General features: G+C 39.7%; 1 protein-coding gene across 1 annotated transcript in view; it reads right to left on the bottom strand.

Annotated features, from left to right (window-relative positions):
• NEGR1 (neuronal growth regulator 1) overlaps positions 1-15853 on the bottom strand; it is a 1051293-nt gene that overhangs the window by 359775 nt on the left and 675665 nt on the right. The window contains exon 4 of the mRNA XM_051999426.1: positions 5649-5780. Coding sequence (XP_051855386.1) covers positions 5649-5780 — 132 coding nt within the window. The remainder of the gene's footprint in view (positions 1-5648; positions 5781-15853) is intronic.

Genomic DNA, 15853 nt, shown 5'->3' with positions numbered 1-15853 from the left:
TTAAGTTGTGCTTTGGACAGGCTCAGTGTTCACTGATATTTGGAGGGACGTATCTCAAAGACAGTTAGAGATGCAAGATAAACAGAGAGATTGGGACAAGAAAAGTAGATTTGGTGCTTATTCAGTAAACAGATGATAATTACACCCATGACACATGAGTTGATCACAAGTGAAGTAGTATAAAGAAAGAAGAGAGGACTTTGGAAAGAGCCTTTAAGGAGCACATACATTTAAAGATCATGATCTGAATCTCCATCCAAGGAGACTGAGAAAGAGAGGTCAGAGAGATAGGAGGAGAATCAGGGGAGAGGGGTGTCTTGAAAATCTAGAGAGATGACAATACCAATGAGGAGAGGTAATCACTAGCGTCCAAGCTGCAGAGGAGTTTTAGAGAATAAGGACCAAGAAAAATCCATTGGATTGAGCAATAAGAAATAACTGGTGACTCTAAAGAGAGCAGTTTCCATAAAATTATAAGGTTAGAAGTCAGATTGTAAGGGGAAAATAAGGGTGAGAGAAGAGAAAGTGATGACATCTATTTTAGATGATAGACTGCTATTATTCACTTGTTTCCCAATGATGTCCTGCTTTTCATGAACTCATTTGAAATTTTCTTGGCAGATACTGGAATGGTTAACCGTGAGGAAACTGACCATGAGATCAAACAGGGTGAAATGACTTGCTCACTAGTGTCTGAGGTCAAATTTGAACTCTGGTCTTCTTGATGCAAGATCCAGTGTCCTACTCACTGAATCACCTACTATTTCTAGATAATAGATTATCAAGGTAGAATTTTAGAGGGTAGAATTAGATTGTGTAAACTGAAATTACAGGATGGGTCAGTTAGTTTAATGAAAGGGTAAACTCTCTCACAATTAAAGCCATTAATAGGATGAGCTGGCTTGGGCCGTGAGCTCTCCATTAGTAGAAAAAGTCAATCATTGGTTTTCAAATGTTGTAAAGATGCCTTAATGAAGTTGGAAATGAACCAAAAGACCCTTGAGATTCCATCTGCACTGTGACATGTGGAAGAACAATCTTTTATCCATTTAAAAGCTTGTTATAGATTTTTTTTTAACATATCGATTCAAAGTTTAGCTCCTATCTTGTTACTGATCACATGTAGTTGATCCACGAAGTGTCAATATGATTATGGAATCACAGAGAAACAGAATTCAAGAGCTGCAAGACAATTCAACAGTTTGCTTGTTCCTCTCATATATGACATGATCTGGCTAATCTCTATTCATTCAGACTGGAGGAATCTACTCCTTCTCGGAGCAGCCTCTGAGGCTTTGAAATGCTTCTAATTGTCCGACATCATTATCATAAGAAGTTCCCTAATTTCTGAGCTGAATTGATCCCTTTGTAACTTCTGTTACTTTTAGTTTTGCTATCTGGGGCCAAGCAGAGCAAAGCTAATCCCTCTTTGCAGACCTTGCAGACTTTCTATTATTTGCAAACAGTGAAAAGCATCTCCTTCCCTCCTCTGCCTCCTGTTTTCCAGAGCAAATCTCTTCAGACATTTTAAAGGGCATGCTTAATACCAAGAACAAGCATCCTAAAATATCATGACATAGGGAACTGCCTTCCCTGAAAGTTTTGGATAATTGGGTGAGGAAAACTGTAAAGGGTTGATTCTGGAGTAAATGACCTCAAAGACCATGGTTAGTAGTCTGTTCTAGAACATTTCTTACATTTGTGAATACATTAATATTTTCTTTTTCCAAGATGATAGGTTCTGAAACCACAAATAACCATTCATTGTTACCTCTGGTCATTCTCTGTGGGGCTTGAATTAAATAAGGGGAGAATTGATGATGCTAGACATGCTAGTGGGAATCAGCTAATAAAATTAAAATCATCATGGCCAAGATCCTAAGAGCCTGAAGGGTCCTTTGAGACCAACTGCCTAATCTTTCATTTTACCAAGGCCATCTTTAGGAGGCTTTCCATCCTCTGAAGTGTGGAAGGCAGCGAATTCACAGGAAAGTCACCAAGCTCTAAATTCATATCTTAGGGATTTATGCAATTTATTAATTTTTAGATAGTATTATTTGGATTTGTCCAGCCAGTACCTTCCACATGATCCTTTGAACCCACAGAAAGACAAGTCTATGAAGAAATTCTCCAAAGCACAAGTAAATGGCAGAAGAATAAGAGTTCCTGGAGCAGGCCCCCTGAAAGGTCTTCTCTTCTTTGTGCCGTTGCTCCCAGCCTGTGGGAACAAGCATTCAACCTGCCTCCAGGGGAGTGACCTGACTTGCAGAAAGGCTCAGTCCCCTGAGACCTGTTGTGCTGCTGCAGGAAACTGAACCTATGGCAGCGGGAAGCTCATGTATGATGGCTTCTTCTGAGTCTCTCTGTTTTCCAAGCTGGTGTCCGATTTAGGGGCTGCTTTTGTGTCTACACTCAAGATCGCCTAAAGGAAGAAGGCCTTGACCTGCTCTCCATCTATTCTGCCCAGACCCAGTGAGAACCTATTTTTATTCCTTTACTTGTTTTCACTCCTATGAGAGGCTGAGCCCCTTGAAGAGAAAGACCATTTATGCCTTTTGTTGAATCCCCAGAACCTGAGGCTCTGGTATACAGCAAACACTTAATAAATGCTGATTAACTAAATTTTTGATGGGTGTCAGCATCTTGCATAGGATCCCTGTTCTTCTGTGTTTATGTGTAAAAACAAAGAAGAGATTGGAGAAGAAAGCTGAGTGGGTGGGATGGCTGGAATGTTAGCTCAGCCCAATTTTGGCCCCATGGGGTGCATATAAGAGTGTGCCTGTGATGCTCCTCTGTCTTAACAAGCCCAGAAAAATAAGAAAGCATCCTTACAGAAACCCTTACGTGGATGTCTCTGGGCCACTTAGCCAATAAGCTTTTCTGGCTGATGCTTCTCTCTTTGGTCTCGTGGGCTATATCTTAGTCTCCTCCTCAGTCCTTGTTCTACTGACCCTAGGCCAACTAGACTCCAAGTACTGGTCCATCCCCAGGAGCCCTCATCTCTTTAGTCAGAAGCACCCCTATATGTGTGTGCTATGTTCTCCCCTCTCTCATGTTGGCTTACCTGCATGACTTTGAACAGGAGTGTACTGGGACCTACTTGGGCTCCCTGGGGCCCTTTTAGGGGGTTAAAAGATCAAAATTATTTTCAAATTAATTCTAAGATATTTTCATTTTAATGTGGTTATTTAAAAGTGATAGGACCTTTTTGCTGCAAAGCTCTTTGAGAGAACCTTAGAAATTTGTTAAGAGTTTAAAAGGGGTCTGAAACCTCCAAAGGTTGGGCACTACTGCCTTAGAGAATTGCCACAGAAAAAACCCTAATTAGAGGCCCCTGCATCTCTGTCATATGCAAAGTGGACATGTACCCAAGCCAGTTCCTAAGGGTAGCCCAGACCAGAATGCTAGGAGCGGGTACCACATATGTATTCAATAAGGATGATTTTAGTAGATAAAGGTTTCTTCTACCAAAACTATTCCATGGACTGAGTTTAGGTTCATCGGTCTGAATTCCTGTTTTTCAGTTATATCCAACTCTTCGTGACCACATTTGGGGTTTTCTTGCCAAAAATTCTGGAGTAGTTTGCCATATGAGGAAACTGAGATAAATGGGGTGAAGTGCATTACCAGGGTCATACAACTAGGGTCTGAGGCCATATTTGAACTCAGTAAGAGGAGTTTTCTTGAATTCAGACCCGGTACTCTACCCAGTGTACCACCTGGATGCCTGTCACCCTGAATGTATGTATATTAAAATGACTCCTAGAATTAGAGTTCTTCAAATAATTAGAGATTTAGAGCTGGAAGTGACTTTAGAGATGATGTCGTTTTGGCTGTCCATTTTACAGGTAAAACAACTGAGGATAAGGACAACAATGTGGCTGCCAAAGTCCGAGAGGTAGCAATTCCCAAACCAGCTCCCATTCCCCAACCCAACAATCCTGGCCTTGTGAGTTCCTTCAGGACAGGTCTTTTACCTCTTTGAATCCCCATCAGAACAATGCTTGAAACAGAGTAGGTGCTTAATAAATGCTTACCAATTGGCTGAATCCCTCGCTGCTTTCCATCCACAGTAATTAATTCATTCATTTAATAAGCTTTTGTTAAGTACCAACTTTACTCCTACTACTGTGTTCTGGGCCATATGTGCAAAAATAAAAACACAAGTGCCTCCATCGTGTCAGTGTAAGCAACATGTCTACGTCCATAGAAAATTAAATACAAGATCTACACAAAAGTATTTCTGAGAAAACACGCTAACAAATGAGCGGGGTTGGAGGCAGGGTGCCAGCCGGGGTTCCTGCAGAAGCCCATTTGATGAGCTTTGAAGAAAGCTGAGTATCTCAGATGTGAAGCTCAGGAAAGGGCAGGATCCTTAGGACAGTCTAAGCAAAGGCCCGAAGATGGGAGATTCAGGGAAACCACACATTTACAGTGGGTTGGAGCACGGAGCACGCTTTAGCATGATCACAGTACGGTTTAGCAAGATGATTGTTCCATATAGATACATGAAAAGATTTCTTTGAGCCGACGGTACGATCTGAGTTGAAATTTCACTTCAAATACTAAAAAAAAAAAACCCAACCAAAACCCCAAAGGATGATAATCTGTGGAAAATGTTCCCTCGAACACCACTGAGCCAAACATTGTAACCAGTGGTAATTTTCAACACGAAGACTTATTCTACAACCTATTTTGTTCCAAGATTTTTGTTCCTATTTTGAATATTTTTTGTGTTAAGGAATTGAGGGGATGAGAACGCTTACAAAAATAGCATATTGGATAATTGCATAAAGGGTCAGGCTGGCTCTCGTGTTTCGCTGTTGGGATCATGGAGTTTGAACCTCTGTGTTTATCAAAGAATGGTATTCTAGTCAACAAAACATTTAAGTGTCTCTTATAGGCATTTTCCTTCACTCAACAAACATAAATTCAGCACTTTCTGATGCAAAGGTTGAAGAGTGTGACTTGGCCATTAGGGAGCTGGCTGGCCTTGGGGTCAAGTTCAAGGCCTTCTTTTGGAGGGCTGATTGTGCGACCCTGGGCAAGATACTTAATTCATTCATTATTCCAGCAACCCTCAGCTCTTAAGTTTCAGAAAAAGACTGCATTGATGGAGGAAGTTTTACAATTGGGAAATCTGGAGGGTTTAAAAATATGTGTACAACACTGTTTTGGGTTGCCAAACAACATTCTCCCTGCCCTCTCTTAACTCCTCCATGGAAAAGCATTTCCCACTCTTGGATTAAAAAAAACTTGACTTCCCAAAGACAGACCCATTAGGGTCAGTAAAGAGTTATACTCCAACCTAAAGTGCAGTCAAGTCAGAGAAAAATACCTGATGTCAGTGGCGCTTCAGAGATAGGGTACCACAATTTAGGGAGCACAGGGTCAGGGGTCCCTGAGAAATGTCGTGGCTTTTCCATCTCCCTGAGTTATTGGAGGGTTCTTTGGAACCATCAATGTCACCGTCAGCCTATGGCTGCCACTGTGCTCTGATGAGAAAATCTTGACTCCCAGCGGCTTTTGCTTATGATGGTAAACCCAACACCAAATGTGCCATTTCTGGCACACTTCCCTTAGATGTATTACCATCTCTGATGCTTTGGTTTTATTTCTTTTTTGTGATTATAAGGAATGAAACTTACAGTTCACGACGATTTTAACTTTTTTCACATCTGGGAAGGACACGTCATTTTGCGCTCCACACTCGTATTCCCCGGCCTGGTCCCTTGTGATTCCGTAGATGTCCAAGTACTGCCCGCTCTCAAATGGTTTTGCTGCAAGGGGAGGAAAACCAAACAAACATTACAGTAAATTTAATTTTCACCCCTAGAGGAAGCTTCATTCAAGGAAAACAATCATTTGGTGACTTTTCCTAAGATACTATTTACGGACTCTTTCAAATGGAACTGGGAGTAATTACTCAATGCTTTGTGCAGAGAACATCCAAAAGGAAAACAAATGGCATCAACGTAGACGCTGATGTGGGAATTCCTGTAATCATAGTTTCCCTGGAAAGGGTATACCCATGGCTTCTTTTAAAATTGATTATTTTCCCTTTACCTTGGCACAGACCAAACAGCTTGGCACATTTGGTTCAATAACCTTGGAGCCTTATAGGACACATGCTGAACTGGTGTGAGGGATAACTTACAATACTTCATGTAAATGATTTCGGTCTTTCCTTTTATTCTGGAAAATGCACAATGCTGCTCAGATTTTAAGTTATAATGGTCTAATGCAAAGAGGAACATTTAGGACTGATGTGGGATGTGATAAAGGAGACCACCTTCCTAAAAGCTAAAGCTATTCAGATATGGAAGGGATGACAGAAACATGATCTAGTAGATAAGACCTAAGAGTCAAGATAATAATAGTTTAGCTAATGCATATTTATATCTTTATTTATCTATTTATATAATATTTATATGTTATAACCCACTTTATGATTTGTAATGTGATATTGATGAGGACAATACAGCCTTGCCCAGAAGAGCATCTACATTCCCTGGGAAAACTCTCTTCCCACACCCTATCTCAAGTATATTCCTTTCGCGTGCAAAACCCAAATTGTTTTGTTTCTGTATAAAAGTAGGCCCTGAGAAAATGTCTCTTGGCAATTCTTTGACATTGCCCACCAAGAGAACATCTTGATGTCTCTCTCTTTAATAAAGTGTCTTTTCTTATCACAGTCTTTTGTGTAGTGTTTCTCGTGGCAAACCCGCCCTAACTTGGTGTTATGGAGAACTAGGAGACCAACCCATTTTCCTGCCACAATCCATACCTCATATCTATCATCTATCATTTATCTATCATCTATCTACTTATCTATCATCTTTTTTTCTATCACCCATCTATATATCCATCTTTCTAACTATTCATCCACCCACCCATCCATCCATCCATTCGTCAATGTACTTCTCTATTTATCCATTTATCTAATCTGTCTATCCATCTATCTGTCTGTCAATCCACTTATCTCTATCTCTCTCCTCTCTCTCTGTCTCTCTCTGTCTCTCTGTCTCTCTGTCTCCTCATTTGCTCAGTCCTGTGAGGTAGGTGATAATATTATCACCATTTATAGATGAGGAGGTTGAAACCCAGAGAGTTTGGGTAATAGGCCCAGACTCACTCAATGGCGAGTGTTCAAGGGACATTTGAACTAGGGTCTTACTGAGCCTCACTCCAGCACATGAGACATGATGGCACCTCAACATGGGTTTAAATCCCGCTTCACACCTTTGCTTGCTCTGTGGTTTTGAGCTCATTCCCTAACTCCTCTGGGCTTCAATTTCCTGTAAGTAAGGGCATTGGATTAGATGACCTTGAGCTTTAACTCTGTGATCCTGTGAGGAGCTGGGGATTTCTGATGGCTAGAGACCTTTAAGCTAAGGCTGGATAAGCGCTCGCCATGTTTGTTAGAGGGGTATGGCTTGGATTAGGTAGCCAACAAGCCCCTTCCTAATACTGTCATTCTGTGAAAGGGCATCAGGCTAGGTCAGATCACATTTTCACACTTTGAGATGGTCCCAATTAAAATGAGAAATGTTCACACTAAGGAGGGACAGAGAGGGGAAAGAGTAGTGATCTCAGGCCTCAGTTTGGTTTACATTTCCATCCCTTCCTCACTGAAGCTGAACACCATGTTCCACTGCCTTTATACCTAATTCCTCAGAATTAATATTGGGAACCTCATGCCGTGTCTTGTGATGACAGCCTGGCAAAGTGGTCACAGAGCTAGCCTTGGATCCAGGAAGGACCCAGAAAAGTCTAACACTGTCATTTAAGGGCAACATGCAGAAGTTACTGACCATCAGGGGTCTCTAGGTACCTCTTTATTAATGGAAAACATTTTTCTCACCTGGGATTTCTCAGATAAGGAGAGACTTCTTAGGAGAACCTGCATTAGTTCCTACTATGTACTAAGCACTAGAAATAAAAAGAAAGGCATAAATTGCCCCTGACCTCACAGAGCTCAGAGAGTCATTGAAAAGATGGGTCAATAACTATGTTCAAACAAGCTATGCACTGGGTAAATAGAAAGTAATCACTGGAGAGAAAGTTATAGAATTAAGAAGACTTGGGAAAGACTTCTGGGAGAAAGAAAAATTTTCGGTGAAATTTGGAAGGAGAGCAGGAGGCAATGAATCCTAGCCACAGGAGACACTGACTATCCTCAGAGCTGAAAGATGGAGGAGCTTGTGGGAAGGAATGGCCCGGGATGCTGGTTTTACTGGATTGCAGAATACAGGGGAAGAGTGGAGTATAAGACTGGAAGGGTAAGAAGAAGCAGGGCTCTCAAAGGCTTTAAAAACCAAAGAAAGGATTTTATGTTTGATCCTGGAGGTAATAGAAAATCTCTGAGCTTTATTGACTAGGAGAATGATAGGTCTAGGGCCTTATTATAGACAGACAGTTTTATAGCTGAGTAAAGGATGGACTGGAGAGTGAAGGTAGGTCAGGGAAATCATACCGAAGCTTTTGTGATGGCCCAGGGGTGAGGGGATGAGATCTCACACCAGGGGAAGTGTCAGAGGTGAGAAGAGGGCAGGGGATCTTCTCTGAAGGAATAAATAAAAAGTAACTTCGCTGCAAGTAGGGAAAGTTTCACTCTTTTTTACTTATACCTCTAGGACCCAGCCCCTGGAAAAGGATATATAAATGTTGATTGCTAGATTGTATGAAATAATGAATGAATGACTGTATGAATGAATGAATGAAAATCACTGAAGTTTTTACCATGGACCAATCACTATTCCAAGTGTTTTGTAAACAAGTAAAAAAGGCAAGACAGTTCCTTTCTCAGAGACCTTTCATTGAGTTGTTTTTTTAACCTGCAGTGTAGGACTTCTTGACGTTGTCAAGGGTCAGTGAATTTGAATGCGAAAATAAACATTTCATTTTTACTGACTTCTAACTTAAATTGGATATTTCCTTCAATTATTTAAAATGTTATTTTAAGAAGGGGTGTTAAGACTCTACCAGATTACCAGATGGATCCATAACATACAAAAAAAAATTACGTTAGGGATCCTATCATAAGGAAAGGCAACGCATCCAATGGAATGGTGGTCAGGGAGGAGTGATGTAGATACAAAAATGACAGAACTGTGGAGTGGAGAGTGTTCCTGTGCAAAGAAGTTCATTGCATAGTATCATTTCTGAAAGCATAACAACCTGAAAATCCATCAGCAGCCCCTGCAGCTATTGAATTCTTCAAAGGCTTGGCCCCAATACTTCTGAGTTCTTGAAGCCAGATTTTAAAATCACCTATTTTTATTACCTACTCTTGATGTTAGGTGGTTTCTCTATTCACCCCCTTTCATATTTTCTTTCTCCTTTGCCAGTTTTCAACTCTGCAATGCAATACACTCGAGGTTTAAAAGTCTCTGTCACTGCCTTGAGCTCTCTAAAAAACCAAAGGCCTCTCAAACATCTGAGAGTGCTCTGGTGTTGGAAGGAGCTGTGATTTTTGTCAATAGATACACTCCCTCTTACCATGTAGTTCATAACCCTTCTATGACTTAGTAGTGGAGGGCTTTGGAAAGTCATATACTCTTGGAGTGTATATTTTTAAAATCATATGCCAGGAACTTTTCTGGGTTTTTTATGTTATTTTATTTTTTGGTAAGGTGAAGGCAACTACTCTTTGTCCATAAAAGGTGAGCTAGCAGAATGTCGGCACTGCCGGTTATGCTATCCCATGCTCAAAGCAGGCAATGATGGTGATGGGAAATTGCCCACAAGCATTTATTAAGCGACTATTTTAAGCAGACACTGTGGCAGGTACTGGCAATATGAAAACAAAAAAAAATGTTCTCAGGAGCTTACAATCTATTAGACTGCTAACACAGAGAAAGGGATAGTAGCAGAAGTAGACTGTCAAGAAGATGATTAGATACACCAAAACATGAAAGTGGTCACCATAAAATCATGGTGGTTTTGTGAGCCATACTGGGGGCACCTTCCAGATGTAATTGGGTTCTTTTGGAATATAAACATCAGAAGACACAGATAGCAATAAGGATTGTAAAACTGGGATGGGATAGAGAGAGTCTCAAAGACAAGGTGTCCCAAAAGTCTATTCTATTAAAGCTTAAAGTTTCCCAAATACTATATTGGAACTATGTTGACTTGAGAGTCGAGAGTGTAGTTATGGACTAATATAGAGATGCTAAAAAATGGAAAATAATTGACTTAGATTCGTGAATAGTAATGAGATGATCTTGACTTTGCCTATGGAAGTGACATGGATAACACAGTGATAGAATGCCAGCTATGGAATCAGGTGAACCTGAGTGCAAATCCAGCTTCAGACATTTAGTAGCTGTGTGACTCTGGGCAAGTCAACTTCTCAATCTGTAAGACGAAGGTAATACCTACCTCATTGGATTGTTGATAGGATCATGTGACAGAATCAATGGAAAGAGCTTTACAAATTATAAAGTTATATTTTATAAACGTGTATAATATCTACATCCGCCTTGTCTTCCTCATTAAAATATGATTTCCTTGAGGATAGTGACTTTTATTTGCTTTTTCTTTTCTCTAAGGCTTAGTCGGGTATGTGATTTATAAAAAATACCTTAGTAAATATTCCAGGATCTATACGAGGCACAAAATCCATGACTTTTAATCTCGAGGAGATTACCTTTAATGGGGCAGGTAATTTGTACAGAAATAGGTATAATCCACAGAAAAGGTCATATTTGGGCTGAGTCTTGAAGGAACATCAAGACTTTAGGAGGTGAAGAAGAGGAAAGTGTGTGTTTCAGTCTTGCCCAAATGAATGAGATTAAATTGGGAGCAGTAGTCACCCAATGTGTCTGGAAGGTGGATGGCAGGTTTGCATGGAGTGTGAAATAAGGCCACAAAGGTTAGATGGAATCAGGATATGACAGCTCTTAAAAACCCGGCTGACGAGCTTGCTTTTTTTCCTAGAAGAAACAGAACTGAAGGTGTTAAAAGTCTGAAGACTTTTTAGAAGCAACATATAAGAGTGGATATTTGTTCCATATTGATCTCAGTTTATAGAACCACTAGATGCTTGTCCTAGAAAAAAAAGGCTTTTTATCCCAACAATTGATTTGTATTTTTCCAATGTGTAAAAGTTCAGATAATTGGAGAATGAAAATAAAGTAATAACACTAGCTATAAATCACTGACCAATTCCTGTGATAGTCAATTTATCTTAAAGAGGTAAGAATGCTACTCTCATGACTCATCATAGAATTAGGACTTTTCAAGAAAAATCACAAATGAATACAACACACACCTGTTAAACAAAATGAAAGGAACAACAATGAAGACAACAAAACGAGGAGTAGAATGGTCAGAATATTGTCATGGCACAGACAGCCATCACTATTTGGTTCTATTTAATCACCTCTCAGAATCTCTTTCACCACCAATCAAAGTTGGCTCTTTGAGAAGTAGTGACCACAGAAGGTACCTGGCTTTGGGGCAACATCTTTAAGTTGGCCATCCATTTCAAGGTCTTTCTCAAAATTGCCACATCCAAAAATGCTTTCTCTCTCTCTTTCTTTCTCTCTCTCTCTCTCTCTCTCTCCTCTCTCTCTCCCCCCTCTCCCTCTACTCCTTCTCCTCTTCCTCCTCCTCCTCCTTTTTCCTCTTTTCCTCCCTCCCTCCCTCCCTTTCTTCCTTCCTTTCTTCCTTGCTTACTTCTTTCCTTTCTTCCTCATCTATCTACCTATCATCTAGCTCTTTGTTAAATCTATTCATTTATTCATTTGTTCATTTATTCACTCAACCACTTATCTATCCATCTATCCATTTACTTGAAATGAATTTTAACACTCAGTATAAAAATGATCTTATTAGTTGGAAATATCTGTCAGTCTTTGAGGATCACAGTAGCCAATCCAGTGAATTGTCATTAATGTGGTCCTTGGGGGTTGATTGCACAGGGCAGTTCCAAAATAAAATATAAAACATCTAGACTCTCCCAAAGAAATTGTTTATGTTCTGATGAGAATACAAAATATTGACTTTCCAGCTGATTGTAACTGTAGTTATAATTTAAATGACTGAATCTTGTTAATCTTTATAATTCTGTCAATGTATTTTTTGTTTCTTCTATCATAGTATCTATGTAACAATAAACAACCTGTCCCATACAAAATCACATGGATAGATTGAGTATTTCTTTTGTTCCCTTCTTTGGGGTCCCTAGGCTTAATTTTAATCTTATTTGCCATAGCTAGTATTATCCCCAGGGTAGTGATTACTTAATGAGTAAAGCAGCATGAGAAAAGATGGTCCACAGACTGCTCCCAAATGGACTCCCATGACATATTTTGGAATGGAGCAGAATTCCAGCTCCTCTGGGCCCAGATCTGACCCATCAAGGTTCTATATAGTTTTGCTATTGCATATACCAGGAATTAGTAGCGTTCTATAGATAAGATTTTGAGTTAAAGGCCAAGAAAGTCTGGGTTCAAGGGTTTCCTTTGACATATCCAATGATGTGACTCCCTTTGACCAATTCATTTCACCATTTGATGCTCGATTGAACTCTGAGATTAGAAATTGCAGTTTCTGACCTATTCCAGAAGAGGGATTTCCTTGTCCAGGAGACCGAGGACAACATGGGCCAAATCCCTCTCCCTAAGAGGAAATGAATCAATGTTGATCACCAGAATTAGAGCGAGGGAAATGTCATCCTCATTTGCTTTCCCATGTTCCTCCACTTTTGTCTCATTTTATGCAGGACCAAAATCATCAAGTTGCTGGTAAATGGTGGTAGGTTTGGGGGAGGGCTGTACTAAATGAGATTTCCTTTGAGATCTCTTCCAGATGGAAATCTACAATCATTTGAAAGGACAGGAGGATTTCTTCCTCCTCCTTCTCCCCTTCCTCCCTTTTCTTTTCCTCCCCCCCCCCAAAAAAAAAAAACTCTCAATCTCCCTCAAGATTCATGTTCCTTAGATTCATTGGATAAAATAATTTTCTTTGTAGGGTAGAATTTAAGCTATTAAAACATAAAAACATCCCCAATTTGGCTCCTCCCCAAAGGACTAAACCCATGCTTTGTTTTCATTAGGAACTTCAAGAGGAGGGCACTCCCTTTATCAGTGATTATTTTGTGGCTTCCATCTTTAGGGAGCCTCCTAGAGTACTAATAAACAAAATATTTATATAGATCCTCAGGGTTTGCAAAGTACTTTTCAAATGTTATCTTGCCTTATCCCAATAATCATGGGTGGTGGGGGTGGAAAGGTGCTATTATGTCTCTTTTCCAAATGAGGAAACTGAGTCAGGTAGAGGGTAGTTGATTGTCTCAGATCTCCCTGATCACACAGAGTGAGGCCACATTTGAGCATGTTTTTTCGGACTGTATGCCTGGCATTCCGTGCCATGTAGGTGCCTAGGTCCCTGACCCAAACATAGGCCCTGGATTACACAGCCAGCATGTCCTATAAGAAGGACTAGAACTCCAGTCTCCCTGGATCTGACACCTCCCGTGTTTCCATGACCAAATATTTCCTCTCAATTCCTCAATAAGACTTCCCTAAAATACAGACTAAAAATAGGAATCCAAGTTATGCTTTTTATGTTAATATTGGGCCAAACTGCCTTTCCTTCACTTCATTCAGGAGGGAGAAATTATGCAAAAAAGGGTTCATAGAGGAGACAGCTGTTCTTTCCATGCTCAGTCACAATTTGGTTCCACCGTGACCATGTTGAATTCATTTCTTGGAAGAAGATTATTTACTGTCCCTATGAGCAGAGACATATGTTATTGGTCAACTTTTTCACAAAGTATCCAAAAGGTTCCAAATTATAGTCTCATGATTTAGTCAAAGCTTCTCTTTGGCAAAAGCAGTTGTCTAAGACAATGAGACCTTAGCTACAGAAGGCTCAGCTGGAAATCCTGCTGACATGTTCCTACTTGTCCCATAGGGTCTTTTTAAAAAAGTCCTTTACAACCTACTGCCCTCTTACCCTTCCAGACTGCTAACGCCTTATCCTCTTTCCATGATTTGGAACTCTGGTTTCTATGTTGCTTCCCCATGAGGCTAGATCTCTCTAGAATTGGCATTTCCCTTGCTCCTCTTGCTTCAAACTATCTCTCTTCTCTCCACCTTTTTGACTTTCCATCAAGTTTCAGCCAATAAGTCTTTCCCAGTTCTATTTAATGATTATACATTCTCTCTTCTAATTTACTAAAAATATAGATTGTACATAGTTGTTCACTTTTTTTTTCACCATTTTAAGTTGTGAACTCCATGAAGGTAGGACTTATTTGCTTGTTTGTCATGTCTATCTTCTGTATCTTAACTCTATACCTTATCTTTCTTATCCATCCACCCGTCCATCCATCCATCTATCCATATACGACCCACCCATTCTGTTTATCTCTTTATCTATCTATCCACACATATGCATATTTATATACACACAATCTATATAAAATATACTTGTTCAGGGTGTCTCGCACAGAGATAGATATAAAGATATATACACAGCATAAAGGTAATAAAGTGGAATAGAGTTCTGCACCTAAATTCAGGTAGACTATATTCTTGAGTTCAAATCTGGTCTCAGATACTTACTAGCTGTGTCATTCTGGGCAAGTGACATAATCTTGCTTACCTCAGTTTCCCGAGGTATTATATATTTTCTATATAATATACATTGGTTTGTATATAATGGATTTGTTTTTGGCCTTTTTATAAATCCATCACTCAGCACAGTGTCTAAAACATAGTAGATATTTAATCCTAACTTATTATCTAGTCTATTGACTGACAGTGGACTGGGACTGGTATAGAGAATAAACCCAAAGAAAAAGAAGAAAAGAAAGAAAAGGAGAAGGAGAAGGAGAAAGAAGGAAAGGGAAAGTCAGAGGGAGAAGGGATATACAGAGAAGAAAAGAGGGGGAGAGATTTATTTCTCTTGTAATCCTAAGTATTTTATATATTGGAGAAAAATATTATTCTGAGAAGGGTACATAAGCTTCATCAATCTTCCAAAGGGATCCATGACAAAAAATGGTTAAGAGTCTCTGACCGAGGGTATTTTGCAAAGGATTTTCTTTTTCTCCTTTCAGTCAAGAGAAACATTTATTTGAAAATAATTTCTCCAGAAATGCTTACATTACCAAGGGTGCTCTCCACACATGTGAGAAAAAGAGTATAGCCCAGAGCCATAACTAGAATTTTTTGAGCCCTGGGCAAGCACCAGAAATGCCTTAGGCAAGCTGAATGAAGGACAATTTCAGTTAAAGAGAAATGGGAAGAAGGCAAAGCCTGCAGACTTGGACTGAATCATTTCTGGGGAGGCAGCTCAGGGGGAGCTGGGGGCAGGGTGGAATAGGAGCGTGCTGAAATATTTCTAGGGCATTCAGTGCCCTCTCAATTGAGTCCTCTTTAAATTCAGTAGCCAATAGTCAAACTCTGAGAAAAATGAGTCACCCCTTCTTTGTCATAGATCACTGTGTCTGCTTTTCAGGAAAAAAGACAAAAAAAAAAAATGCTGAGCCCTTTTCTGCTTAGCAAAGAAGAGAAAGAGCATAAGATCCAAAGCACGGGAGCTGGCTTCAGATCATGCCTTGATTACTGGCACTTTGTTCATCTTATATAATCAATATACAAGTATTTATTAGATATCAACTGCAAAAGCACTTTTCTAAGTACTTTAGTTGTTAAAATTCTGTTTTCTCTTTTGTAAAATGAGCCATCTCAAATTCTTTATCTGGAGTCCAGGAATATTTCTGAAAATGTTTTGATTACTTCAATATAAGTAGTTTCTTTTGTAACCCTATGGATTTTACACATTTAAAAACCATGTTCTAAGAAGGGGTCCGATTTGCTTTATAAGGCTGGCA

The sequence above is a fragment of the Antechinus flavipes genome, chromosome 4, assembly GCF_016432865.1.
Source record: "Antechinus flavipes isolate AdamAnt ecotype Samford, QLD, Australia chromosome 4, AdamAnt_v2, whole genome shotgun sequence".
NCBI classification, from domain to species: Eukaryota; Metazoa; Chordata; class Mammalia; order Dasyuromorphia; family Dasyuridae; genus Antechinus; species Antechinus flavipes.
Note: the sequence above shows the minus strand (reverse complement) of the source record. Positions and strands in the feature narration are given on the sequence as shown.